The 27,109-nt window shown below is 47.5% G+C and overlaps 2 gene segments (V, D, J or C); both read right to left on the reverse strand.

The window, feature by feature from the left end:
• Positions 1-1,858: 1,858 nt before the first annotated feature.
• On the reverse strand, positions 1,859-4,218 carry LOC123348958. The segment is given in 3 exon segments: positions 1,859-2,621; positions 2,987-3,105; positions 3,969-4,218. Coding segments are annotated over 2 exon segments (366 nt in total).
• Positions 4,219-13,601: 9,383 nt separating this feature from the next.
• Positions 13,602-14,196, reverse strand: LOC123347747. The segment is given in 2 exon segments: positions 13,602-13,921; positions 14,148-14,196. Coding segments are annotated over 2 exon segments (369 nt in total).
• Positions 14,197-27,109: the final 12,913 nt, after the last annotated feature.

Raw genomic sequence — 27,109 nt, forward strand, 5'->3', positions numbered from 1 at the left:
TGCCCCATGGGGCACACGGAGCTGCCTGCAGGTGCCGCAGGGTGGCCGGCCCCCAGCGCCGCAGCTGGGCTGAGCAAAGCAGATCGAGCCGCCCAGGAACTGGGGCAGGGTGGCCAGCAGCAGCAGCAGGGCCATAGACGGCCGGGCGCTGCCATGAGGGGCCCACGTCCCACTCTCTGTGGCTCGACTCCCTTTGGGGCTACCCTGCTCCGCGTCCTCAGCCACCTGCCAGGGTGATCCCCTGGCTCTGCCCTCCCACGTCCCATCCACTCCTGGAGGTGGGAGCCCTGGCTGAAGGGACCCTGGGCTGAGGCCTGGCCCAGGAGCCCCATTGCTTACCCCAACCCTGCCAGCACCAGACCAACTGGAGGTGAGGGGGGAGTGGGCAGAGTCAGCACTGGTGGGAGACAGCCCAGGGCTGGGGTGGCAGGGTATGTGGGTGGGGGAGGGCACTGCTGGGGGGGGTGAGAGCCCAGGTCTCAGGTGGGGGGCAGCCAAAATTTTTTTTGCTTGGGGCGGCAAAAAACCTAGAGCCAACCCTGCACAGACCCACCCTCCATGCCTGCCACTGCCAGCTGGGTCTGCGTTACAGCATCTTCCATGCTGGAGCCTGTTACAAAGTTGGGGTGAAGGAGAGGTTAGTTGTACAATGTTGCCATTGATTATCCTGATAATCTTCGTCACTGTTACCTTGGATCAGGCATGATCCCTTATTGTTCTTTGCACAGCACCTACCTCTAGGTGGAAATTATAAGAATCAGCTGCACATGGGATGTTGCAGCTGATTATTGCAAATATCTATTAGTAATTATTATTATTTATTTATTCCAACCCCATCATCAGTTTTACTCAGATTCCCAGTGATTTCCACTGGAAATTTTTATCCAGGGAAATAATGGTCCAAGGACTGTGCAGCATTGTTCATGGCTGATAGGTCCATCAATGGCTATTAGCCAGGCTGGGCAGGGGTGGGGTCTCTGGCCTCTGTTTGCCAGGAGCTGGGAATGGGCGACAGGGGATGGATCACTTGATGATTCCCTGTTCTGTTCATTCCCTCTGGGGCACCTGGCATTGGCCACTGTCAGAAGACAGGACACTGGGCTAGATGGACCTTTGATCTGACCCAGTGTGGCCATTCTTATGGCTCTCAACCTTTCCAGATTACCTGTACCCCTGTCAGGAATCTGATTTGTCCTGCATACCCCAAGTTACAACTCACCTAGTTGCTTAATAAATCAGAAATCAAAATACAAACGTTTCACAGCCACCCTATTACTGAAAAAAATCTTACTTTGTATTTTTACAATTAATGATAAAATAAATCAATTGGAATATAAATATCATATTTACATTTCAGTGTATAGTATATACAGCAGTATATACAGCAATAGTAATAAGTCATTGTCCCTATGAAATTGTTTGTACTGACTTTGCTAGTGCTTTTATGTAGCCTGCCCTGTTGTAAAACTAAGTGAATATCTAGATGAGTTGATGTATCCACTGGAAGACCTGTGGGTTATAACTGCCTCTGATCCAGAACCAGAATAATCCAGACTTTCCTTCATATAGCTTGGGCCTTTCATCTTGTCTGCATATAATAGGGGGTAAGAACATAAGAGTGGCCACAATGGGTCAGACCAAAGGTCCACCTAGTTCCTTTTTTAACCCTGCAATAGTCTTGGCCTTTGCAACACCCTCTGGCAAGGAGTTCCACAGGTTGACTGTGTGAAGAAATACTTCTGTTTGTCTTAAACCTGCTGCCTATTCATTTCACTGGGTGTCCCCTGGTTCTTGTTTTATGAGAAGGAGTAAATAACACTTCCTTAGAATCATAGAAGATTAGGGTTGGAAGGGGCCTCATAAGGTCATCTACTCCAACTTCCTGCTCAAAGCAGGACCAATCCCCAGACAGATTTTTACCCCAGTTCTCTAGATGGTCCCCTCAAGGATTGAACACACAGCCCTGGATTTAGCAAGGCACTGCTCAAACCACTGAGCTATCCCTCGCCTCATAGTAGTTATGATTTTATAGCCCTCAATCATATCCAACCGTAGTCATCTCTTTTCCCAGCTGAAAAGTCACAGTCTTATTCATCTTTCCTCATCTGGAAACCACTATTTTAATGCAGGTGGTTTGGAGAGATCAGGAAGGAGTAATCTGACAGCACAACATCCGAGCCAGAATAGTGTTTTTAACAGTGCAGCAATACTCCGAGGGGCTCCGCTTCCAACCTCAATGTGCACAACATTATCTGCAGCTGGGAAGGGAGGGTTTTTGTACAGCTCTGCTATGTGGCTCTGTCACTGTGCTCTCCATAGGGCGCAGTAATAAACTGCGCTGTCTGCCAGCTCCAGGGCTGCGATGTTCAGAACCGTGGAGCTGTCATTAGCCTGTGAAGAAAACCTCTGCTGGGCGAAATTTGCGGTATCACTGAACTCGCTGTAGGACTTCGCTCCTCTATAGAGAATGTACTGCGGCGCTTGGTTCGGATACTGACGGTACCAATAGAGATAGACATAGGTATCGCTGGTGGTGTAAGAACAGCTGAGTGTCACAGAACCTCCAACTGATCCAGACATTTCGGGTTCGTTGGATTTGACCGAGTCGCCCAGCGCAGAGCCTGAAAAAAGACAAACACATTCAAGAACAACATTTCCCCTGGAGCTAACCCGTGGAAAAGATTCCACCTGCATTACAGTTTCAGGGAATTGCAAAGGCGTCTAAGGGATTTAGGCGCCAAACGCAATAGGCATTAATGTTATGAGCAGGGGAAGGGTTGGGGTTTAGCGTTAGGATTAAGGCGAAGGTGTGAACAAGGGTTTAGGGTTACGGTGAAGGTGAACTGTCAGGTTGTAGCATTCGCGTTTTGGTTACATAGTAGGGAAGGGTTACAGTTCAGGGTTCCGGTTCGGTATAGGGTTAGGTGGTTGATGGTTATTGAGTGTCTCGTTTCCTTAGGTTTCTTTGAAATCCCGGCCCAGTTACCTAGGAGACTGAATATCCAAATGCTGAGAAGAAAACACGTCTCCATAGTATCTTCTCTAGCGACCCAGTTTCAAACGCGCAGCTACTGCCGCTGCCTTAGAGGAGTATAAACGACCCGTCTGCCAGGGCAACAACAACAGTGGAAGATTAATTAGAAACCAGCGCAGAGGAAGAGGGAGGAGTTATCGGAGATCCAGGAAACGCAGTGGGTTCAGGTCAGCCTGCAGCTGACATATCAGTGTGCTTCGCGGGGGACGGGTTTGTAGGCAAGGGTCTGCTCTGGGACTCAGTGCGACGGTGGGTAATCCTCTATGCCTCAGTTTCCCTAGTTGTAAAAAAAGTAGGGGTTCCCATCTCCTGTAGGGACTGCTGAGATTTCTTGAGACTCGTATCACTGGGATTGGACATGAATGTGTTTATCAGAAATCAGTGTCTGGGGCTCTCATAAATGTAATGGGATGAGGCACCCAACTCCGTTAACCTCCTTTGAAATGCCCAGCCAGAACTCCTGAAATAATTATTTTAAATTATTTTCGTCTTTCCTCTACTGCCTTTGCCGGTTAGTTGAAGCGGAGACCTAAGGAGCACGGAAGGGTTTCAAAAGACAATCTGCGTTTATATTTTCCTCCAGCAGATGCCGACGCTTTGTCATGTTAAGAGTTCGTGGTTCTCAGCATTTAGTCTCCGGCATAGCGTCTTGCAATTAAATAGTTTCCAAGCAAATTTATCCCAAAATACATCTGCCTCTGCAACAGGAGCATTGATTTGACTCTGGGAGAGTAACTTCAGCTTTACCCCCACCACTCAAAAATAGGTATTTCCAACAATTTCCCCCTCGTTTTAACTCGCCTATTTTACCCCCATCTAACCATAAATGAGCAATTTAAAAGTCTATTGTCCGTTTTTAAAGGAATTTTTTTTTTGCATTTTATCTCAATTTGTATTTTCAGCAATAGGTCACTTTATCTACATTTGTACTCACCTTTAACCTTTGTTTTAGTACAGATGATTCCCACATACACACTACACCGATATAGATCATCCCAGGAAAAGAGGTGTTAATAGTTTCCTAATTAAAGATCAGGCCCATTATCTTATCCAAGGGCGATGTTTAAAACATCTCTTTAAATAAACATTTAACTTTTAAGGGGAGTTGTGTAGTTAAGCAGCGCGAATACTCTCTTTCAAGGCGCTGGTGCCCGTTTTAATGCCTGTACCACCCCCTGCAGCAGGGCTGGGAGGGTTTTTGTGCAGCTCTGCTCCGTGGCTCTGTCACTGTGCCAGACGCAGGGCGCAGAGATACACCGCTGTGTCTGCCAGCTCCAGGGCTGTGATGTTCAGAACTGTGGAGGTGTCGTTCGCCTGCGAAGAAAACCTCTCCTGGGCGAAATCTGCAGTATCACTGAACGTGCTTCCTTTTGCTTCTCTCCGCAGGATGTACTGCGGGGCTCGGTTCGGGTACTGGCGGTACCAGTAGAGATAGACACCAGCAGTGAAGCTGGTTTCATAAGAACAGCTGAGGGTCACGGTGTCACCTTGTGATCTGGACACCTCGGGTTCACTGGACCGGATCGAGTCACCCAGCACCGCACCTGAAACAACACACTCACAGTCAAGGACATCCAGGTGCATTGGCAGGTCTGGCTGGGAATTTTTAAATAACCCAAGGGGGTTATACGCCTAATTTCAAACAAATTAAGGTTAGCACAAAAATTAAGTTTAAGGATAGTAGGGGCGTTCGGATCTGGGTCAGGGTGAGGATCAGAGTTCGGGTTCTGGGTAGGATGGGAGTTGGGAGCCGAATTCCATGATGCTTTTTCCAAAAACCCAGAGCCCAGTTACCTAGTTGGTTAAAGACCCAAAGGCTGAGAATGAAACGTGTCTCCATGGTGCTCAGACAGCTGGAGCCCGGGACAAGCTGAGAGGTCGATGGGAGAAGAATTGTAAAGGCAACTTCTCGGAAGGACTGGGAGAGGCTAATGCGAGACCAGCTTAGCAGAGGAGGGCGGTGTTCGGGAAATGCATAACAGACACAGGAAACGGACTGGGTTCTGCAACTGAAGCTCAGGTGAGAACTCATGGGACAAATTCCTTCCACTGCACTTCCTGGAACGTCGGTTTCTGGCTTTCTGACGTTTTTTTTCTAATTCATTTTCCTTTTTATTGTCCTTCTTCTTGCTACGTGGTGAGAAGTTAATTAAAGACATTGTGAGAAGACTTAAAAGCTCTGTATTGTGTGTGCCGGTTTTGTGGGGGTAGGTGTCTTTCTGTTTGTCTCTATGTTTGTGTTGCACATGCGTGTGTGTCTGCATGCTTCTGTGAGTTGTGTCTTTGTGTATCTCTCCCATTGGCCCCATGCTGGTTTACTCTAGCTGGGTGAATCCAGCCCCAATGGAAGTACAGCTGATTGAGACCTGTGGTGGACCTGGTCCAGTTGACTCCATCTGCCACACAGTGACTCACCGCAGCTGAGGAGCAGACCCAGAGTGGGTAAACTGACATTAATCTGGGGTAACACACGATGAATTAGACCCAGAAGGCTTCATAGGTGTCGGTCGTGTGGTTTATACCAGCCCCATCATCTGGTTTAACCATCTGTCTGTGCCTGCAGTTGTGTTTTTCATGGTGAGAAAGCCCAGGAGGTGGGTTTTTGTACAGGGCTCCCTATTAAACGCCTCACAGTGTCTTCCCACAGAGCACAGAAATACATCGCCGAGTCCGTCGGCTCTAGCTCTTTAATGGTTAAAGTGAAGAATTTTGAGGATTTCCTGAATTCTGCAGAAAATCGTTTCCCGGCTCCGTTCTGTTCAGTGTTACTCTGAGATATTCGGAAGAGGAAATCCATTGTCCCTGATCGTTGCTGTCTGTACCAAAATAAATAATAGTTCTGGTATCCAGTGGAGAAAGTACACTCCAGGGTGACAGTCTGACCCCCCAACTTTTCCAGCTTTCCATGTGTTTGCGTGACACTGCCTTGTCCCTGGCTGGAACCTGCACGGAAGGAAAGAAATGCAGGAAAAGTTCACTTTAAATAAGCGTGTAAACTGTCGCACATTTACAGCAGTTCTCGTGTGAGGAGAACAGAGTCGCTTTAGGACTCAGGGCCTCCCAGAAATGGAAAGATTGTTTTTACGCATCTTGTACAAAGAGAATGATGCCGGCACAGACTGAGGGATGGGTTTGCCCCACGCTCTAGGTAAGGCAGCAGTGAAGTTGGGAATGGAACCTCGGAATCCTGAGTCCTAATCGTCCATGCTCTACCGACTACAGCATGATCCCCACTCAGGGCTGGATATAGGACCCAGGAGTCCTGATGCTCAGGAGTCTAACTGCTCTCAGCCACTAGACTCTCCTCCTCTCCCAGAAGTGGAACTAGAAAGCAGGAGGCCAGACCCTCTCCTTTAACCCGCTAGACCCCTGCTCCCCTCCCTGAGCTGTGAGCAGAACCCAGACATCCTGGCTTCTAATTCCACCCCCTGCTCAAACCCATTAGGTAACAGAAGTTCTAACTTTCGTTTCCCCTTTTAGCGGACACTTACTCAAAGATAGAAATGCTGTTGCTGTCCAAAGCAGGATTTCTGGCGCCTTCATGTTTAAATATATTGTTTCTAGATCTTCAGGGGCTCAAGCCACCACGATGATGGGTGAATACAGGAAGCTGGATAGAATAGAATCTTATGGTGAAATTTCTCTCACAGAATCAAATCAGAGAGATTACATCTGTGGCAAGACCATTTCGTCCTCTCCTATAGACCCCAGTTGAAGGCTGTTTCCCTCACCATGTAACAGCTAATACCCTCCGGTAGCGTTTACCCCACCCGCTGGGGCTTTGGCTTGTTCCTGTCACGTGGCACCTTTCTGGCCTCCAGATCTCTTTAGCAGCTCAGTAGGAGCAACTTAGTTCTGTCTCATCTTCGGAAACGGGAGCTCAGCAAGAAACACAGGGTCGAGCGGCTTTTACTTTTTTTCAAAGGCTAAAGGACACACACACACACACACACACACACACACACACACACACACACACACACACACACACACACACACACACACACACACACACACACACACACACACACTCTATTGCCACAGATTTGGTCAGGACCCTTCCTGCTCACAGCCCAGAGAAAATTGTGCGCGGGGTTCTTTCTCCAGAGTGAGGCAAAGTTAAGCTCATTGATTCACGGCGTGGGGATCTGGGCCATTGACACCAATGACCCTAGGGTGATTTACAGCATCTGGGGTCGGGCCCATTGAATTCAACGGGGCAACCTTGATTTGCACCAGCTGATACTTTGCCCCATTTACGCTACTGGAGCGAGATCTGATTCCTACCTGCTGAGGTCTGGCCCAAAAGCAGACGGAGCTATTCATGGGAATTGCGGTGTGACAGGTACTGACATCTGGCTCATGAGGTTCTGGGTATTTGGAGGAGGTGGGGGGACGGTTCCTGGAAAAGGGTAACATTTCCACACAGTTAGTGCCCGTGCGGTTTCCGTCACACCCTGCATCGTTTGATTCAAACCCCTGCTTGTGGCTTGCGGTGTCTCTTTACACTGATTTCTATCTGTGCAGGTTTTGTCTCCGAGTCAAGAGAAAACTGAGCTCTGGATTTTGTAAAAGCCCCTCTATTAACCCACCCGCAGTGGTAACCCCACGTATTTCTAGGCTCGCCTGAAGTCCAGTGAGAACCGGCTCCCAGCCCCGTTGTGCTCGCTTCCGACAGACCTTAGGAAGAGGTACTTCGTCTGGCCGCTGCTGTCCTGTTTGTACCAGTGTATGTCATAACCTGCATCTTCAGTCGAGAAAGTACAGCCCGGTGTGACAGAGTCACTTTGTACCCGGGTCAGCTGTCCTTGTCTCTGGGTGACACTGTTCTTCTCGGTACTTAGTCCTGAAAAACAGTAGATGCAAATTGACGATAAAAAATTAGCACAGCTGTGTCTGCTGTCAGCTTAGGATCCCAGAAGGGTTCCAATAGATGTGACCTACCTGTCCCCACACACCCCTTCTATCTATCTATCCCCACACACGAGCTATCTATCCCTAGCTAGCTCGTTGTCCCACCACACGCCCTCTATCTACTATCCGCATATACCCTCTCTATTTATTTGTCCTTCCCCGCTCTGCAAGACATATCTATTTGCTTATCTCTGTGTTTTTTTCTCATTTATTTCCAGCTGAGATCTTCAAAGCCGACTAAGAGAAGCAGATCAGATGTCAGAAAATGGATGGGAACTGGCTGCCCAAATCCGATAGGCAGCTCTGTTAATCTCAGCCCGAATACAGAATGACATATTTTCTTTATAAAAGGAGAATGATTTTCTTCCCTAAATACCATGCGATATTCAATGTCACCGTTTAGGGAATTTCTTTTTCTCCCGGAACATGTTAACAGCAGGACCTGCCTGGCCCTTACAAACACATTTCGACTTCCATACTTTTACATGTTCATAATGAACATCACAAAAATTGACCTCACCTGACAACAAAAGTAGACTGCAGAGCTGTACTCCTAGACACAGCATGCTGGCTACAGCTTCAAACTAACCTCGTGGTTACTCCGTGTCTGTAGCGAGCAAGAGAATATTTCTTCCGCTTCTGTTAATTTGTTTGTTGTTTCCTTTATTTATTTTAATGATTGTGCACGATGTAAAAATGAGCCCTGCTTTTTCTGTAAGCCCCTCTTCATTTCCTTCCCGCCTTGCGACGTTAAAGGTATCGTACTGTACATATCAACAAAATACAAAGTCAAAGGTTAAATATGCAGGTCTGGAGCGCCCTCTAGTAGATATTGACAGCAACCAATACAAACTATTAGAGACCTCCCAGGAGGGGAAAATTCGCATGGAATTTCAGGTGCGATGTTTCTCCAGAGGAGAATTTTTGGAAACCGGTAATTATTCATTATTAATTTCTGAGCTGTGAAAATAAAATAAGGAAGGCGATACCTTAGCACGTGTTAAAAACAACTTCTTACTATGCCCAGTCATTATTCAAATTTCCCCTGGCCTACAAACTTTAGACTTGCAGGAAAATTCTGTGTTTGTTGTTGTTGGCTGGCGATTGGGACTGGGATATTCAAAAGGGCCCAAGACTAGAGTTGAATTTCACTGGCATTTTCAAAGGAAACTGGGTGCTTAACTCTCTTGAAAATCCTAACCATAATTACAAGTGACTCATTAAGGGATTCAGTGTTAGGAGAAATACTGATATGAGGAGTAGGTATTTTTAACCTACAGCCAGGTATTGCTGCTCTAGCAGCAGCAGCTGCTGCCCTCCCCTCTCCCATCTCTCAGCTGTGCCGCGGAAGGGAGGGGCGGGGGGGGGGGAATAACTAGCTTCTCTGTTTGTAAGGAAGGTTTGAGAGGAAAGCCGGGTCTGTGATTAGGCCAGGAGCCTAGGATTTGGGACTCTAGTCCCTCCTCTACCAAACACTCTGTGACCTTGGATGGATGACTTGTTAATTCTCTGCGGGCTTGAAGACCTCATCCCTAAAATGGAGACCGTGACCCTGCCCTATAACACAGAAGTGTTGTGAAAATTAAATAAATTCAAGGCTGTGAGGAGCTCATGTAATGGGGCCCATAAAAGAAACTTAGATAGAAGTTATGGGCTTCTAGTAAATTTTTCAAAAGTACCTAAGTGAGGTAGGACACTAAGTCCCATTTTCAAAAGAGCCTTTTGAAAATGTTCTTCTTAATGCAGGGAATTATGGGATGATGTTCTATGCCATGCAGGAGTCAAACAGATAATAATGCAGCTTCCTCCTGGTTTTTAAAATCTGTCAATCTATTATATCAGTCCCTGTTCATTTTTAATGAGAATCTGGTGTTCAAAACCCAAAATCAGTTTAAAACGCTGAGACCAAGTATTTCCTAGCACACAGTTGGGAAAATTGACGGCCATGGTGATGGCACCTAGATCAGGGTTTCTTAAAATGGCGGCCAGTAAGTCCCTCGGCCCGCACCACTTCCAACAGCTCCCATTGGCCCGGAGCAGCGATCCGTGGCCAGTGTGAGCTGCGATCACCTGGACCTGCGGACGGGGCAGGTAAACACACTGGCCCAGCCCACCAGGGGCTTTCCCTACACAAGCGGCGACCGCTGTTTGAGAAACCCTGTTTTAAGCATTTTAAACTAAGATCCCTGACATAGCAAAGCTCTTAAACACGTTTAACTTTAAGGAATGTTTGTACTCATTCATTTTAACAAGAGTGAAGCAAGTTCCTACGTGTTTTCCTGGATTGGGCCCTTTGAGTCTAGGAGCATTTATAGTAGTAAACAACATATGAAGCAACGTATGAAGTGATAGCAGGAAGAAATATGATTGAAAGTGAAAATACAATTGCATACTGTGGAACTCTTTGACAGAGGATGTTGTGAAATCCAAGACTAGAAGAGGGAGAATAATTTATTTTCTGGTGGCATTTCTCATGGATGGTGTTCTTCTAGGGAGTCAATATATACAGCCTTTAGCTGTTCTATGAAAGCCATTGCAGAGCTAAGGGGCTTGGATGAAATTGACAATGTAGCACTTTTAAAAACATTCTTCTTACCATATTTTCCATGTATCTTTCAAAACCTGCCTGCTGTAAAATCTTCAATGGAACACCAGTGCTTAACTCCCTTGGGCCCCCTTGTGAATCCTAAGCTATATTTCTAAGCAAAGAAGGATGGTCGAGTGGGTCACAGATCTGGGCAACTGCACCTATATTCTCCCTCCATGTTCCAGGCACACCTCTCAGGCTTCTGGCTCCACAGCTGTCACCTCTGGTGGGCAAAGAAAAATATCTCTCTCTCTCCCCCCTAACCAGGGTATTTCCAGGCTGAACAGACCCCTGTCTATGCTGTGATATCCCCTGTTAGACAGACTGCCGAAAAAGGCCAGCACCTCTGCTTTGCATTCTCTTGGAAGGTAATTGACCATAGTCTTAAATTACGATGCAGCCTTTTTACTCAGCAAGCATGTTTTATTCTTAAGGTAAAAGCATTACAGGGGGAATAATAAAACTGGAAGGGACCTCGAGAGGTCATCAAGTCCAGTCCCCTGCCCTCATGGCAGGACCAGCACCATCTAGAGCATCCCTGGCAGGTGTTGGTCTAACCTGCTCTTAAAAATTTCCAATGATGGAGATTCCACAACCTCACTAGGCAATTTATTCCAGTGCCTAACCACCCTGACAGTTAGTAAGTTTTTCCAACCTAAACCTCCCTTGCTGCAATTTAAGCCCATTGCTTCTTGTACTATCATCAGAGGTTAAGGAGAATAATTTTTCTCCCTCCTCCTTGTAACAACCTTTAAGGTACTTGAAAACTATCATGTCCCCTCTCAGTCCTCTCTTCTCCAGACTAAACAAACCCAATTCTCTCAATCTTCCTTCTTGGTCAGGTTTTCTAGACCTTTAATCATTTTTGTTGCTCTTCTCTGGAATTTCTCCAATTTGTCCACATCTTTTCTGAAATGTGGCACCCAGAACTGGACACAAGACTCTAGTTGAGGCCTAATCAGTGCGGAGTAGAGCAGAAGAATTACTTCTCGTGTCTTACTTACAACACTCCTGCTAATACATCCCAGAACGATGTTTGCTTTTTTTGCAACAGTGTTACACTGTGGTCTACTATGACCCCCAGATCCCTTTCTGCAGAATTCCTACCTAGGCAGTCATTACCCATTTTGTATGTGTGCAACTGATTGTTCCTTCCTAAGTGGAGCACTTTGCATTTGTCCTTATTGAATTTCATCCTATTTACCTCAGATCATTTCTCCAGTTTGTTCAGATCATTTTGAATTTTCATCCTATCCTCCAAAGCTCTTGGCAACCCTTCCCAGCTTCATGTCATCCACAGACTTTATAACTCTACTCTCTATGCCATTATGTAAATCATTGATGAATATATTGAAAAGAGCCAGAGCCAGAACTGATCCCTGCGGGACCCCACTCATTATGCCTTTCCAGCCTGACTGTGAACCACTGATTACTATGCTCTGGGAACAGTTTTCCAACCAGTTTTGCACCAACCTTATAGTAGCTCCATCTAGGTTGCATTTCTCTAGTTTCTTAATGAGAAGATCATGGGAGACTGTATTAAAAGCCTTACTAAAGTCTAGACACTAAAGTCTAGACACATCTACCACTTCCCCCATATCCACAAGGCTTGTTACCCTGTCAAAGAAAGCTATCAGATTGGTCTGACATGACTTGTTCTTGACAAATCCATGCTGACTATTACGTATCACCTTGTTATCTTCTAGATGTTTCCAAATTGATTCCTTAATTATTTGCTCCATTATCTTTCTGGGTACAGAAGTTAAGCTAAATGGTCTGTAATTCCCTGGGTTGTCCTTATTTCCCTTTTTATGGATGGGCACTAGATTTGCCCTTTTCCAGTCTTCTGGAATCTCCCCTGTCTTCCATGACTTTTCTAACATAATAGCTAAAGGGTCAGCTATCTCCTCAGTCAGTTCCTTGAGGATTCTGGGATGCATTTCATCAGGCCCTGGTGACTTGAAGACACTTAAGTTCTCCAATAATTTTTTTTAAAAGGGCCCTGAGTCAGTTTAAACTCAGGCTGTTTATTAAAAAAATCCATTCTCCGGGTGGTGGTCTGCACAGCATCCAGCTTGAATCAGTACATGCAAGTCTCTCTAGGAGTTGGTGCCTACTGGGATGTGTTAGAAGCAGAAGGAATTTTCCTCATCCACCCCCCTCCCCATTGTTCTCGGGTCCTGGGGGAGCTGTGGTCTCCCTCCCCCATGGAATTGCATACAACCCCTGGCTCACAGTGATGCATACATTTAATACAGTAAGCTCCCCAGAAATGCATGAAATTGCCATCTCTCACTGAGTGCACTAGAGTGGGATGTTGGAGATCTGGGTTAAGTTCCCTGTTCTACCACAGATTTCCCATTTTACATTGGACAAGTCATTTAGGGTCAGACTTTCCAAGACTTTTGGGCACCTAAAGATACAAACAGGTTCCTAGTTCGATTTTAAAAGGTGCCTAACACCCATTGACTCAGTCTCCCTTTTGCCACAATTACTTCAGTGTGAGGATCACAATGGCTAGGGGCAGGGTCTGCTTCTCCATGAGGGCTTATAATTTTCTTGCAGGGTTCTCTTCTTCGGGTGTCTTTCAAGCTTCATCCAAGCTGGGAGATATTTTAACTTTCTCACTCCTTTGGCACAGACAGTTTGCCAAAGTGGCTTTTCCAGCATTTCCCCTCCTTACCTGTTCCTTGCTTCTGGTAAGTGAGAGATCTGCTGACAACTCTTCTCTGTAAAACAGAGTGGCCTCCCCTGCCCCCAGTGAAGGGTTCTATTACTTAGCAGGAGGATGTGTAGAACCCTCCAGTCCATGGTGCCAGGTGCTGTACAAATACAAAACAAAAAAATCCCTGCCCCCAAGATCTCACAATCTGAGTATAAGACAAGGACAACAGGAGGAGACAGACGCAGGGGAGAGTGGGGCCCCATTGTACTAGGTCCCAGGCTATGCAACCTATTAATGCCACCTCTGCCTCAAAGAGTTTGAAGAGGAGAGAGAAAAGATACAGGGGACAATCTAATGTGAAGGAAGGGAGGGTTTTTGCACAGCTCTGGGATGAGGCTCTGTCACTGTGCCCTCTGCAGGGCGCAGTAATACACCGCTGTGTCCGCCAGCTCCAGGGCTGTGACAGTCACAACTGTAGAGGTATCATTAGCCTGGGGAGTAAATCTCTTCTTGGCAAACTCTGCAAAATCACGGACAGAGCTGTAGGCCTTGGCACCTATTCGGAGAACGTACTGTGGGCCTTGGTCAGGAAACTGTCGGTACCAGTAGAGATAGACATCAGAATAACTGGTATTGTAAGAACAGCTGAGTGTCACATTGTCCCCTGCTCCTGCAGACGCTTCGGGTTTGTTGGACTGGATCGAGTCACCCAGCACAGCACCTGCAACAAGAAATATACCAGTTCTGTACAGTCAGAGTGTCCAACTTAAACACAGAGAGAGAGAGAGATAGACAGACAGACAGACAAAGAGAAAAGGAAGAGAATTGCAGAGGAAAAGGCAGGCGGGGGGCGGGGGCGGATAGTTAAAAGCAATGGTTCCTATTGTAGGGAGAAACTATTTAGCAACGGGACGGGCTGCCTGAACAAAACCAAAAATCACAATTACCTGGGCACAGAGTAACGATAAAAAAGCTCAGTATCAAACTCGTGCTCATGGTTTGAGCAAAGCGGATCCTGGTTTGAGAGTCACAAAGGGGCAGTGAAAACACAACAGTGAAGCAACAGAACCATTGGCTAAATGTGTTAAAATGACCCAGATTCCTCCCGGAAAAGTCGAGGGGGCGGGGCGAATCTGACCCCAACGCCCAAACCCAGAGGAAATGAGGGGAGGGGAGTGGTGTTTGCTTATGATTCCTCTGTGAAACCGTCTGCTACCTGGCTCGTCTACCCACTCGAGTTTTCAAACAGTTTTGTTTGTAGCTGTGACTATGCAATGGATATAATGTTTAGGTATGAAATTGAATTCTTTGCCTCATCGGGAAATCAGAGGGACTTACTTGCATAAGAAGCTGGTTAAACAGAAAGCCTGACGGACAGAGAGAGCTGGCTGGATGGATGCTGATTTCAGTGGAACTGAAACGCTTTAACGCATCTGAGAACCCGGCCAGAGTTGCGGTGTTGGGACAGAAATCAGAACCTCGCTCAGTGTCTTCTACAGCATGTTTCCAGCTTCAGGAAATCCTGTTACGATTTTCCAGGATTTGTGGCGTGATTTCTTTTATTTACAACAAATATTTTTATTTAAAGGTTGTAAATTAATGCATGTATTAACTCACATATATATAATTAAGATTATAACGCATCGGGCTTGGTTTGCACAGCAGGGTGGATAAAACACTACACAGGGGTAGAAACGGAAAGATCCTCCTAGATATGGGAAGAGCAGTAGGAACTGAACTTGGCAGAGAAGTGTCATAAAAAGGGTCGTGTAGAAAAACAGTCTCTGATCACTTCTTGTAACGCCGGAGATACAACTCTGCCCCAGTGTGGGACTCAGAGCACAGTAATACACGGCTTTGTCTTGGAGGGAAACAGCCTCAATCTTCAAGGGCACCGTCTTATTAGCGTCGAACAGAACTGTTGAGAATTTTCCAGAGATGAACGTGTTCTTCCCAGCAGGAGATTTATAGGCTGTCAGTATATGCTGGGGTGGTTGGTTCGGATACTGGCGGTACCAGAAGAGATTCGGGCTGTTAGAAATAGTGGTGAAATTACAGTGTAATAATATATCGTGTCCCTCTGAGACTGTCACCTCCAGAGGAGACTGAAACACAGAATCACTTTGAACAAAACCTGTAAAGGCAATAAAGAGTCATTAAAGAACTTTCCTTTTCCTTTTCCTTTCTACCATGTCTGTAATTTCAATAATATCTTATACAGAAACTGGTTTTCATTGTTAAATCAAGTATTGTGTTTTAAGAGGGCAAGGATTTCCTACAGATAATTTGGATGGATTTTGTTGTGCTAGTTCAAATATTCTGTTTTTCTTAAATATTTTGTGTGCCCATAAGGAAGCTGGGTGCTTCACTCTCTTTAGGTCTTTTGAAATCCTGTAACAACAGGAATTCTGTAGGTCTTACGTTTTATAAAACCTTAACTACATATAAACTCAGTCAAACTAAACATTTCTCACCTGAGTAATCAAGCAGAAAACAGAGCTGTAGAGCCAAGCAGTAAAACATTTTGCAGCATAAGGTTATCTTCGTTCCTTTTCTGGGAGTCTTTGGTTAATTATAAAGTTATTCCTCTTCGTTTTTATTAAATGTTAATTCCGGTTTTCAAACTTAGATCTGCTCTTTCTGTGACCTCCTCCTCTCATCCTCGCCCGTCTAATGATGCTGAAGTCACAAGGAAACGTCTCAGTTTCTGACTCAGATATTGTTATAGAAAGAAATATCTAATGTAATGTGAAATGTCACCATCTGTAAGCCAGGGGCGCCCACTAGTGGATGTAAGAAACCCTGCAATAAAATACCAAAAGCCAGCAGGAAAGCCATTTCAGAGACCTTTCTGAGACCGCAAAGTCTTATTTTTAAATGGAATTTCTCACGTTGCTCTAGTTCAACCACAAAGGATGGGCTTCAAGTAAGAATCGTTGGGTGACATTTTCTCTCCTGTGTTATACAGGACAGCAGACTCCAAGGTCACAATGGTCCGTCCCCCCCGCTCTTAAAATCAGTGTGTTTATCGATGCAGCAAAGAATCCTGTGGCACCTTATAGACTAACAGACGTTTTGCAGCATGAGCTTTCGTGGGTGAATACCCACTTCTTCGGATGCAAGTGGTGGAAATTTCCAGGGGCAGGTATATATAAGCAAGCAAGAAGCAAGCTAGAGATAACGAGGTTAGATCAATCAGGGTGGATGAGGCCCTGTTCTAGCAGCTGAGGTGTGAAAACCAAGGGAGGAGAAACTGGTTCTGTAATTGGCAAGCCATTCACAGTCTTTGTTTAGTCCTGAGCTGATGGCATCAAATTTGCAGATGAACTGGAGCTCAGCAGTTTCTCTTTGAAGTCTGGTCCTAAAGTTTTTTTGCTGTAGGATGGCCACCTTAAGATCTGCTATTGTGTGGCCAGGGAGGTTGAAGTGTTCTCCTACAGGTTTTTGTATATTGCCATTCCTAATATCTGATTTGTGTCCATTTATCCTTTTCCTTAGAGACTGTCCAGTTTGGCCGATGTACATAGCAGAGGGGCATTGCTGGCATATGATGGCATATATTACATTGGTGGAAGTGCAGGTGAATGAACCGGTGATGTTGTGGCTGATCTGGTTTGGTCCTGTGATGGTGTTGCTGGTGTAGATATGTGGGCAGAGTTGGCATCGAGGTTTGTTGCATGGATTGGTTCCTGAGCTAGAGTTACTATGGTGCGGTGTGCAGTTGCTGGTGAGAATATGCTTCAGGTTGGCAGGTTGTCTGTGGGCGAGGACTGGTCTGCCACCCAAGGCCTGTGAAAGTGTGGGATCATTGTCCAGGATGGGTTGTAGATCCCTGATGATGCGTTGTAGGGGTTTTAGCTGGGGACTGTATGTGATGGCCAGTGGAGTCCTGTTGGTTTCTTTCTTGGGTTTGTCTTCCAGTAGGAGGCTTCTGGGTACACGTCTGGCTCTGTTGATCTGTTTCCTTATTTCCTCGTGTGGGTACTGTAGTCTTGAGAATGCTTGGTGGAGATTTTCTAGGTGTTGGTCTCTGTCTGCGGGGTTAGAGCAGATACGGTTGTACCTCAGTGCTTGGCTGTAGACAATGGATCTTGTGGTGTGTCCGGGATGGAAGCTGGAGGCATGAAGGTAGGCATAGCGGTCAGTAGGTTTTCGGCATAGGGTGGTGTTGATGTGACCATCACTTATTTGCACCGTGGTATCTAGGAAGTGGACCTCCCGTGTAGATTGGTCCAGGCTGAGGTTGATGGAGGGGTGGAAGCTGTTGAAATCGTGGTGGAATTTTTCCAGAGTCTCCTTCCCATGGGTCCAGATGATGAAGATGTCATCGATGTAGCGTAGGTAGAGAAGGGGCGTGAGTGGACGGGAGCTGAGGAAGCGTTGTTCCAGGTCGGCCATAAAAATATTGTCATATTGTGGGGCCATACGGGTGCCCATAGCGGTGCCAGTGATCTGAAGATATATATTGTCAGCAAATTTGAAATAGTTGTGTGTGAGGATAAAGCCACAGAGCTCAGCAACCAGGTGTGCTGTGGCATCATCAGGGATACTGTTCCTGACAGCTTGTATTCCATCAGTATGTGGGATGTTTGTGTAGAGAGCCTCTACATCCATGGTGGCCAGGATGGTGTTTTCTGGAAGGTCACCAATGCATTGTAGTTTCGTCAGGAAATCAGTGGTGTCACGGAGATAGCTGGGAGTGCTGGTAGCATAGGGTCTGAGTAGAGAGTCTACATATCCAGACAGTCCTTCAGTGAGAGTTCCAATGCCCGAGATGATGGGGCGTCCAGGATTTCCGGGTTTGTGGATCTTGGGTAGTAGATAGAATAACCCTGGTCGGGGCTCTAAGGGTATGTTGATTAGTTCTGGTGTTAGTGTAGGGAGTGTCCTGAGTAGATGGTGCAGTTTCTTAGTGTATTCCTCAGTGGGATCTGAGGGAATTGGCCTGTAGAATTTGGTGTTGGAGAGTTGTCTGGCGGCCTCCTTTTGGTAGTCAGACCTGTTCATGATGACAACAGCACCTCCTTTATCAGCCTCTTTGATTATAATGTCAGGATGGTTTCTGAGGCTGTGGATGGCATTGCGTTCTGCACCACTTAGGTTGTGAGGCAAGCGATGTTGTTTTTCCACAATTTCTGCCTGTGCACGTCGGCGGAAGCATTCAATGTATAGGTCCAGACTGTCATTTCGACCCTCAGGAGGAGTCCATGTGGAGTTCTTCTTCTTGTGCTGTTGGTGGGAGGGTAACTGTGTATCAGTGCGCTGTTCAGTGTTGTCCTGAAAGAATTCTTTGAGTCGGAGACGGCGAAAGTAGGCTTCCAGATCACCGCAGAACTGTATCATATTGGTGGGGGTGGCAGGGCAGAAAGAGAGTCCCCGAGATAGGACAGACTGTTCTTCTGGGCTGAGTGTGTGGTTGGATAGATTGACAATATTGCTGGGTGGGTTAGGGGTACCACGGTTGTGGCCCCATGTGGCAGGTAGGAGTTTAGACAGCTTACAGTCCTTTTTCCTTTGTAGAGAGGTGAAGTGAGTAATGTAGATCTCCTGTCTTATTTTAGTGAAGTCCGTTTGTATGGAAGTTTGGTTATCGATGTGGTATTTAGCTGCTTTAGGCATCTGCTTTAAATAGATGATTCCTAACAGCCAGGCCTGATTACGCGCTTTGAACAAAGTGTTGGTTTATCGCTTCTTTACAAACAATCATCTCACTGGTCCTCTCCACACAGAACGCGCCTTCTGTAAGCTCAGGGTTATGATTGATTATTGTCAACACAGCCCCTGTCCTGGGCCGGACCCGGTTATGCTAAGAATTCTGAGTTATTTAAGTGTCTTCTAGGAGGGCTGGGCTTAGAGCAGGACCTCATTGTGACAGGCACCGTACAAACACAGAATTATAAAAGGGTCACCCCTGTCCTAAAGACTTCTCACCTGTCTGGATGAATTGTTACTGCTGTGTTCGTTGGCAGGTAATTGTAATCACCTTGACATAAGTACACGCTCTGCAGTTAATTATCAGTCACCTTCATTCAGGGAGCATTATAATTCACTCCCTGCGACTTCACCACTATCTTAGGGGATTTCCTTATTATTGGGGCAGAAGGGATTCCTCAGTGTTTGTGGTGGGTGCTGATAAACAAGCTATTGTTATAACTCACTATAGCACTTAGACACGCCAATGAAAAGCCGAGAGGAATTAGGCACCTAACCTGGTAAAGAAATTTTGAAAATCCCACCAAAGAGCAGATTTTGGTGGTATTTGGATGTATAGCGATGTAGATAGCAACTGCAGCAAAGAATCCTGTGGCACCTTATAGACTAACAGACGTTTTGCAGCATGAGCTTTCGTGGGTGAATACCCACTTCTTCGGATGCAAGTGGTGGAAATTTCCAGGGGCAGGTTTATATATGCAAGCAAGAAGCAAGCTAGAGATAACGAGGTTAGTTCAATCAGGGAGGATGAGGCCCTGTTCTAGCAGTTGAGTGAAAACCAAGAGAGGAGAAACTGGTTCTGTAGTTGACAAGCCATTCACAGTCTTTGTTTAATCCTGAGCTGATGGTGTCAAATTTGTAGATGAACTGGAGCTCAGCAGTTTCTCTTTGAAGTCTGGTCCTGAAGTTTTTTTGCTGCAGGATGGCCACCTTAAGATCTGCTATTGTGTGGCCAGGGAGGTTGAAGTGTTCTCCTACAGGTTTTTGTATATTGCCATTCCTAATATCTGATTTGTGTCCATTTATCCTTTTCCTTAGAGACTGTCCAGTTTGGCCGATGTACATAGCAGAGGGGCATTGCTGGCATATGATGGCATATATTACATTGGTGGACGTGCAGGTGAATGAACCGGTGATGGTGTGGCTGATCTGGTTAGGTCCTGTGATGGTGTCGCTGGTGTAGATATGTGGGCAGAGTTGGCATCGAGGTTTGTTGCATGGATTGGTTCCTGAGTTAGAGTTACTATGGTGCAGTGTGCAGTTACTGGTGAGAATATGCTTCAGGTTGGCAGGTTGTCTGTGGGCGAGGACTGGTCTGCCACCCAAGGCCTGTGAAAGTGTGGGATCATTGTCCAGGATGGGTTGTAGATCCCTGATGATGCGTTGTAGGGGTTTTAGCTGGGGACTGTATGTGATGGCCAGTGGAGTCCTGTTGATTTCTTTCTTGGGTTTTTCTTGCAGCAGGAGGCTTCTGGGTACACGTCTGGCTCTGTTGATCTGTTTCCTTATTTCCTCGTGCGGGTACTGTAGTTTTGAGAATGCTTGGTGGAGATTTTGTAGGTGTTGGTCTCTGTCTGTGGGGTTAGAGCAGATGCGGTTGTACCTCAGTGCTTGGCTGTAGACAATGGATCTTCTGGTGTGCCCGGGATGGAAGCTGGAGGCATGAAGGTAGGCATAGCGGTCGGTAGGTTTTCGGTATAGGGTGGTGTTAATGTGACCATCACTTATTTGCACCGTAGTGTCTAGGAAGTGGACCTCCCGTGTAGATTGGTCCAGGCTGAGGTTGATGGTGGGGTGGAAGCTGTTGAAATTGTGGTGGAATTTTTCCAGAGTCTCCTTCCCATGGGTCCAGATGATGAAGATGTCATCAATGTAGCGTAGGTGGAGAAGGGGCGTGAGTGGACGGGAGCTGAGGAAGCGTTGTTCCAGGTCAGCCATAAAAATATTGGCATATTGTGGGGCCATGCGGGTGCCCATAGCGGTGCCACTGAAAATAGCAGATAGCAACTGTCTGCCTGTTAACGTGCTTAAAAACCTTTTATAAATCTACCGTAGGTCCTTTCAAAACTCCCCTTGGGGCAGTGGGTCTCAACCAGGTGGGCACAGAGACCTTCCAGGGGATACATCAACTCATCTAGATATTTGCCTAGTTTTACAACAGGCTACATCAAAAGCACTAGCCAAGTCAGTAGAAGCTAAAACTTCACACAGACAAAGGGAGAAAGTGAAACAATTTTTTCAGTAATAGTGTGGCTGTGACACCTTTGTGTTTTTATGTCTGAGTTTGTAAGCAAGTAGTTTTTAAGTGAAGTGAAATTTGGAGGTCCACAAGACGAATCAGACTCCTGAAAGGGGTTCTGTAGTCTGGAAAGGGTGAAAGCCATTGCTCTAGGGGTGCCGGTATTAAAGACATTTAGGCACCTAGTGGAATTTTCAAAAGCAAATAGGTGTCTCAATTGCATTGATTTCAATGGGTGTTAGGTGACTAGATACTTTTGAAAATCCCAGGAGGCACTTAAATACCTTTTTAAAATCCATCCCTAGGTGCTTCTCTGCATTGTTAAGCAGCTAAAACCTTTAAAATCTCTTCACTAGTCATTTCCCCAAGTCTCAATGGGTGAAACAGAATTTAACGGGGGGAAGGGAGGGATAGCTCAGTGGTTTGAGCATTGGCCTGCTAAACCCAGGGTTGTGAGCTCAATCCTTGAGGGGGCCACTTAGAGATCTCGGGCAAAATTCAGTACTTGGTCCTGCTAGCGAAGGCAGGGGACTAGACTCAAGGACCTTTCAAGGTCCCTTCCAGGTCTAGGTGATTGGTATATCTCCAATTATTATAACCACATTCCAGCAGGATGTGGGGCTGGGACAGGCCCTGCCTGTCATGCAGAGCTGTATCTGTACCTCTGACTGGGGGGAGACCCCGGGGCTTTGGGGACGCCTGTCTCTGGTCTCTCCCCAGGGCAGGGCCGGTGAATGGGAAGGAAGAGAGGGTTTTTGTACAGCTCTGCTCCGTGGCTCTGTCACTGTGCCCGCTGCAAGGCGCAGAGATACACCCCTGTGTCCGCCAGCTCCAGGGCTGTGATGTTCAGACCTGTGGAGCTCTCTTCAGCCTGGGAAGAAAACCTCTCCTGGGCGAAATCCGCAGTATCTCTATTGGCAGAGTACAGCTTCGTCCCTCTCCGCAGAATGTGCTGCGGGGCTCGGGTAGGAGACTGTCGGTACCAGTAGAGATAGACGCCCGTAGAATCGGTGGTATTGTAGGAACAGCTGAGTGTCACCGAGCCTCCTTCTACTCCAGACACTTGGGGTTCCTCGGACTGGACCGAGTCACCCAGCGCAGCACCTGCGACAAGAAATAAATAAATAAATAAATACAATGTATCAGTTCCAGACAAGCGGAGTCCCGAACCGAGAGAGGGAACGAGACTGGAAGAGAGAGAATAGAACTAGGTACGTAGATAGGTAGACTGAAAAGGAGGGACTGGGAGCGCTGCCGAGAAACGGAGACAGCTGGTGGATTGGTTCTGTTTTTGGGAGCAGAAGAGAGGGGGTTTAATTAGCAGTGAGCCAGGCTGCATGAACAAAGCTAGCAGCTCAATTACCTGGATACAGAGTGAATATAAAAAGGGTTAGAAGAAAACTCATTTCCATTGTTCAGAGGACTCTGCGCTTAGAGTCACAAAGAGGCGGCGAAGCAAGGGGATTGTTGGCTGAATGTTATAAACCGACCCACATGACATGCCGCCCTGAAAAGTGCAGAGGGGCGAATCTGAACCAAACGCCCAAACCCAGAGGAAATGAGGGAAGGGGAGTGGTGTTTGCTTCTGAGTCCTCTGTGAAACCGTCTGCTACCTGGCTCGTCTACCCACTCGAGTTTTCAAACAGTTTTGTTTGAAGCTGACACTATGCAATAGATACAATGTTTAGACATTAACTTGAATTCTTTGCCTCATCAGGAAATCAGAGGGACTTACTTGCATAAGACGCTGGTTAAACGGAAAGCCTGATGGACAGAAAGAGAGAGCTGGATGGATGGATGCTGATTTCAGTGAAACTGAAACACTTCACACAGCAGCTGAGAGCCCGGCCAGAGTTGCGGTGATGGGACAGAGATCGGAACCTCGACCAATGTCTTCTACAGCATGTTTCCAGCTTCAGGAAATCCTGTTACGATTTTCCAGGATTTGTCGGGTGATTTGTTTTATTGACAACAAATATTTTTTATTAAAAGGTTGTAAATTCATACCTGTATTAACTCACATGTACATAACTGAGATAATGACGCATCCGGCGTGGTTTGCACAGCATGGTGGGTATAACACTACACAGGGAAAGAAACGGAAAGATTCTCCCAGACGTGGGAAGAGCAGAAGGAACTGAACTTGGCGGAGCAGTGTCACAAAGATAACGGCTAGTCCCTTTATCCAATTATGACAATAATTCTTCCTCCTCTTTTGTTTATTAAAATAAAGTGTATGATGTAAAAGAGCCCTCTCTGTGATTTCCCTCCTTCCTTCTCTGTATGACACGAGAGTCCCGAAAGACTCTCCAGGGGAGTGTTGGATTCAAAATAAAACACAGCGTAAAATGTAATTCCCAGAACGGCAGGCGCGCCCCCTTGTAGAGATAATAAATCATGCAAGTCATTTTGACAAAGCAGCAAGAAAACATAAGAATGATCTGGCTCAGTAAGGCCAATGGTCCATCCAGCCTAGCGGCCTCTCTTCCAACAGTGGCCAGTGCCAGGTGCTTCAGAACAGGACAATTATCGAGTGATCCGTCCCCTGTCGTCCAGTCCCAGCTTCTGGCAGTCAGAGGCTTAGGGACTCAAAGAGCATGGGGCTGCATCCCTGCCCATCCTGGCTACTAGCTATCGATGGACCTCTCCTCCACGAGCCATTCAGATGTTTCTCTAGACCAGGGGAGGGTTATTTACACATGGAATTTCTCGCGTTTCTCCAGAGGAATCATCAGTTATTGGTTTGGAGCAGGAGTCATTGAGAGAAATGTTCTGGCCTCTGTTATGCAGGAGGTCAAACTGCATGTGCATATTTCTTCCTTTTGACCTTGAAAATCTGTGTAACTCTGTTACTTGTCTCCAGAAGAGGTTATTGTAAGAACTCGGTTATTCCTACAAGCCATTCCTTGGTTACAAGAGTCTGCGGAAAGTGTTTCTTTGCTTCCTAAGGAAAAAAAATCTTCTCAGTAGATTTCACCATTTAAAACCTGCTTAGTGTAAAGTACTGTCAGTATTAGTGGTTGTAACTCTGCCATAGCCAGTCCCAAGCCGGGTTGGAAAAGCAGGAGAGTTGGCATCAGGCTGGCAGCCAGCCATAAACCTTTGCCAAATAAATCCATGAAATCAATCCTCTACAAGCCTTATATGTAGGCTAGGAAGGATTTGATTTTAGCAGTAGAAGTAAAAAATGTGGATTTCACCATATGCCAGACAAGCCCGGGTACAAGTACTTCCCTTGATAATCCTTTGCCTCGCTGTAAAATTCAGTTAAGAAAAATTCTGCTTGGGAACATTTTGGAGTTTGTTGTAAGGTGCCACCAGACTATTCCTTGGTTTTGGGTTTTTTTGCTTGTTTGGTTTTTAGATATTCAGGAAATCCTTTGAAGCCTTTGTGCATTAACCCAGACTTTCCCTGAATTAGCTCCGTGTGCGCACGCAAAAGTAATTTATCCTGGCGGGGGGGAAGGGGGGTCTTTGGTGAGTGATTTAATTTGAATCTTTAAATGTGATGTTTGTGGAAGCGGGGATTTTCTGAGGCGAGAAAGCTAGAAGTGCAATTTCTTCTGGGAAAAAAATCCATGGGACTCTCTCCTCACTGTGCACCAATAACCAAGAATTGTTGAGAAATTGGTTGTAGGGAGGTGGGGTCCTAGATTTCTCCGACATGTAATTTACTCTATGTACAACCAGTCACTGTGCTTCCAACTTAATGTAACCGCCTGCAAAGAGTTGCACTTACCAGCAAATCAAGACACGTTAAAGGAGGGTTGAGGAAGGCGAGGATGCCGTTCACAAGCAAAACCAACCACGGTTCGTTCCGAGGGCTCTGAGTTCCACATATGCCCCTCATTAGGCCAGTAGCTGCAGAAATTGGGCGAGTCTGTCACATTCAGGAAGGACGCTGTCTCTTCAGGGCTGAAGGGTTCAGGATGGAACTGAAATCGGAACCACTTTGCTTAAAACTATGAGCAAACGTTTGATGTTCAGACTTTTTGTTTTCACTCTATAGCCAGGTAGTTGGTCGTAGAGCTTGTCCCATTGAGCCGGAATCTCTTTCTCTCTCTCTCTTTGTACACACACAAACACACACCGCCTCCCTATTCCCATCTTTCTCTCCCTCTCTGTGCAGTTTCTCTTTCTGTCCCCCTATCGCCTCTCTCTCAATCTACTTGTCTAAGGTTATAGTGGTGAGCGCGCAGACTACATAAAACTAGTATATTTTATTTCTCGTTGCAGGTGCAGTGCTGGGTGACTCGGTCCTGCCCAGGGAACCAGGGCCGCCCAGAGGATTCAGGGGGCCTGGGGCCAGGGCCCGCTTTAGGCCTATTCGCTTCATTCCCCTGAATGGGGCCTCGGGCCTAAGAGGGCCCCAAACCTTAGGCGCCTTTTTAATTTGTTTTACTTACCTCGGCTGCCGGGGGAGGCTCCGGGCCCCAGCGCGCCAAGCGCGTGCTTGGGGTGGCATGCTGCGGGGGGGGGGCGCTCTGCCGGTCACCGGGAGGGCGGCAGGCGGCTCCGGTGGACCTCCCGCAGACGTGCCTGTGGAGGGTCCGCTGGTCCCGCGGCTTTGGTGGAACATCCGCAGGCACGTCCGCGGGACTGGCGACCAACAGAGCGCCCCCCGCGGTGTGCCGCCGTGCTTGGGGCAGCGAAATGGCTAGAGCCACCCCTGCCGGCTGCGGACCCCTGGGGTCTCCCGTGGCCCCGCTCCCCTGGCCAGAGCGCCGACTGGAGCGAGGCAGCCTTGTGGTCCCGGGATCCCGGCGGGAGCTCCGGCTGAGAGCGCGGCAAGTCCCGTGGCCCCGGCTGGAGCTCCGGCCAAAGCTCGGGAAGCCCCGCCATTCCGCAGCTCCGGCCGAAGCGCGGCAAGCCCCGCGGCCCCGGCCACAGCTCCGGCTGAGAGCGCAGCAAGCCCTGCAGCCCCGGCCGCAGATCCGGCTGAAGCCCGGCAAGCCCCGTGGCCCCGCAGCTCCGGCCGAAGTGCTGCAGGACTTGTGGCCCCACAACCCCATCCAGAGCATGGCAAGCCCTTGCCCTGTGGCCCAGCTCTCCCGGCTGGAGCTCCTGGCCCTTTAAATAGTCCCCAGAACCCTGGAGTGTGTGTGTGGGGGGGGGTTCCGGGGGATATTTAAAGAGCTGGGGCTCCAGCTGCCTCTGCCACCCTGGTCCTTTAAATAGCCCCCAGAGCCCAGCCGCTTCCCCAGGGCTCCTCCAGATATTTAAAAGGTCAGGGGCAGGGTAGAAGCAGGGGAGCCCTGGGCCCTTTAAATAGTCCCCAGAGCCCTGGGATACTGGGGGGCTTGGGGGCTATTTAAAGGGCTGGGGTTCCATCTACCTCTGCTGCACCCCCTTCCCTGCTCGCACCAGCCCTGTACCCCCTGCCCTGCCCACACCAGCCCTGCATCCTCCTACCCTGCCTGCAGCCAGCCCCGCACCCCCTTCCCTGTCTCCAGCCAACCCCTGCGGCACCCCCCTGCCTGACACGAGCTAGTCCCGCACTCCTCTGTCTCCAGCCCTGCCAACCCCTGCTGCACCCCCCTGCAGCCTTGCCTGAAGCCAGCCCATCCTACACACCCCTGTCTCCAGCCAGCCCTGCACCCCTTGCCCTGCCTGCAGCCAGACCCTACCTCCAGTCAGCCCCTGCCCTGCCTCAAAGTAGCCCCATGTCCACTGGTGCCCTGCAGTTCCCAGGGCAGTAACCCTGCACACCTGCTTCAATGAGGGGGAGAGAGAGCAGCTGGGACCCACACATGTGCACACCCCTAGGGAGTGGTGGAGACCCACACATGTGAAACAGAGGTCATTAATAACCAGTCTATGAGTATTGGCTCTATATCTGTATTTCAAATATTTGCTCCTGGAGTAACTAACAAGGTAATCAGCCTGCACATCTTCATGGAACCATTCAAATTGAGTGGCCCATCCAAAGGATACTTAACCCGCAATGGACCATGGGAG

Source organism: Mauremys mutica, chromosome 13 (genome assembly GCF_020497125.1).
Source record: "Mauremys mutica isolate MM-2020 ecotype Southern chromosome 13, ASM2049712v1, whole genome shotgun sequence".
NCBI classification, from domain to species: domain Eukaryota; kingdom Metazoa; phylum Chordata; order Testudines; family Geoemydidae; genus Mauremys; species Mauremys mutica.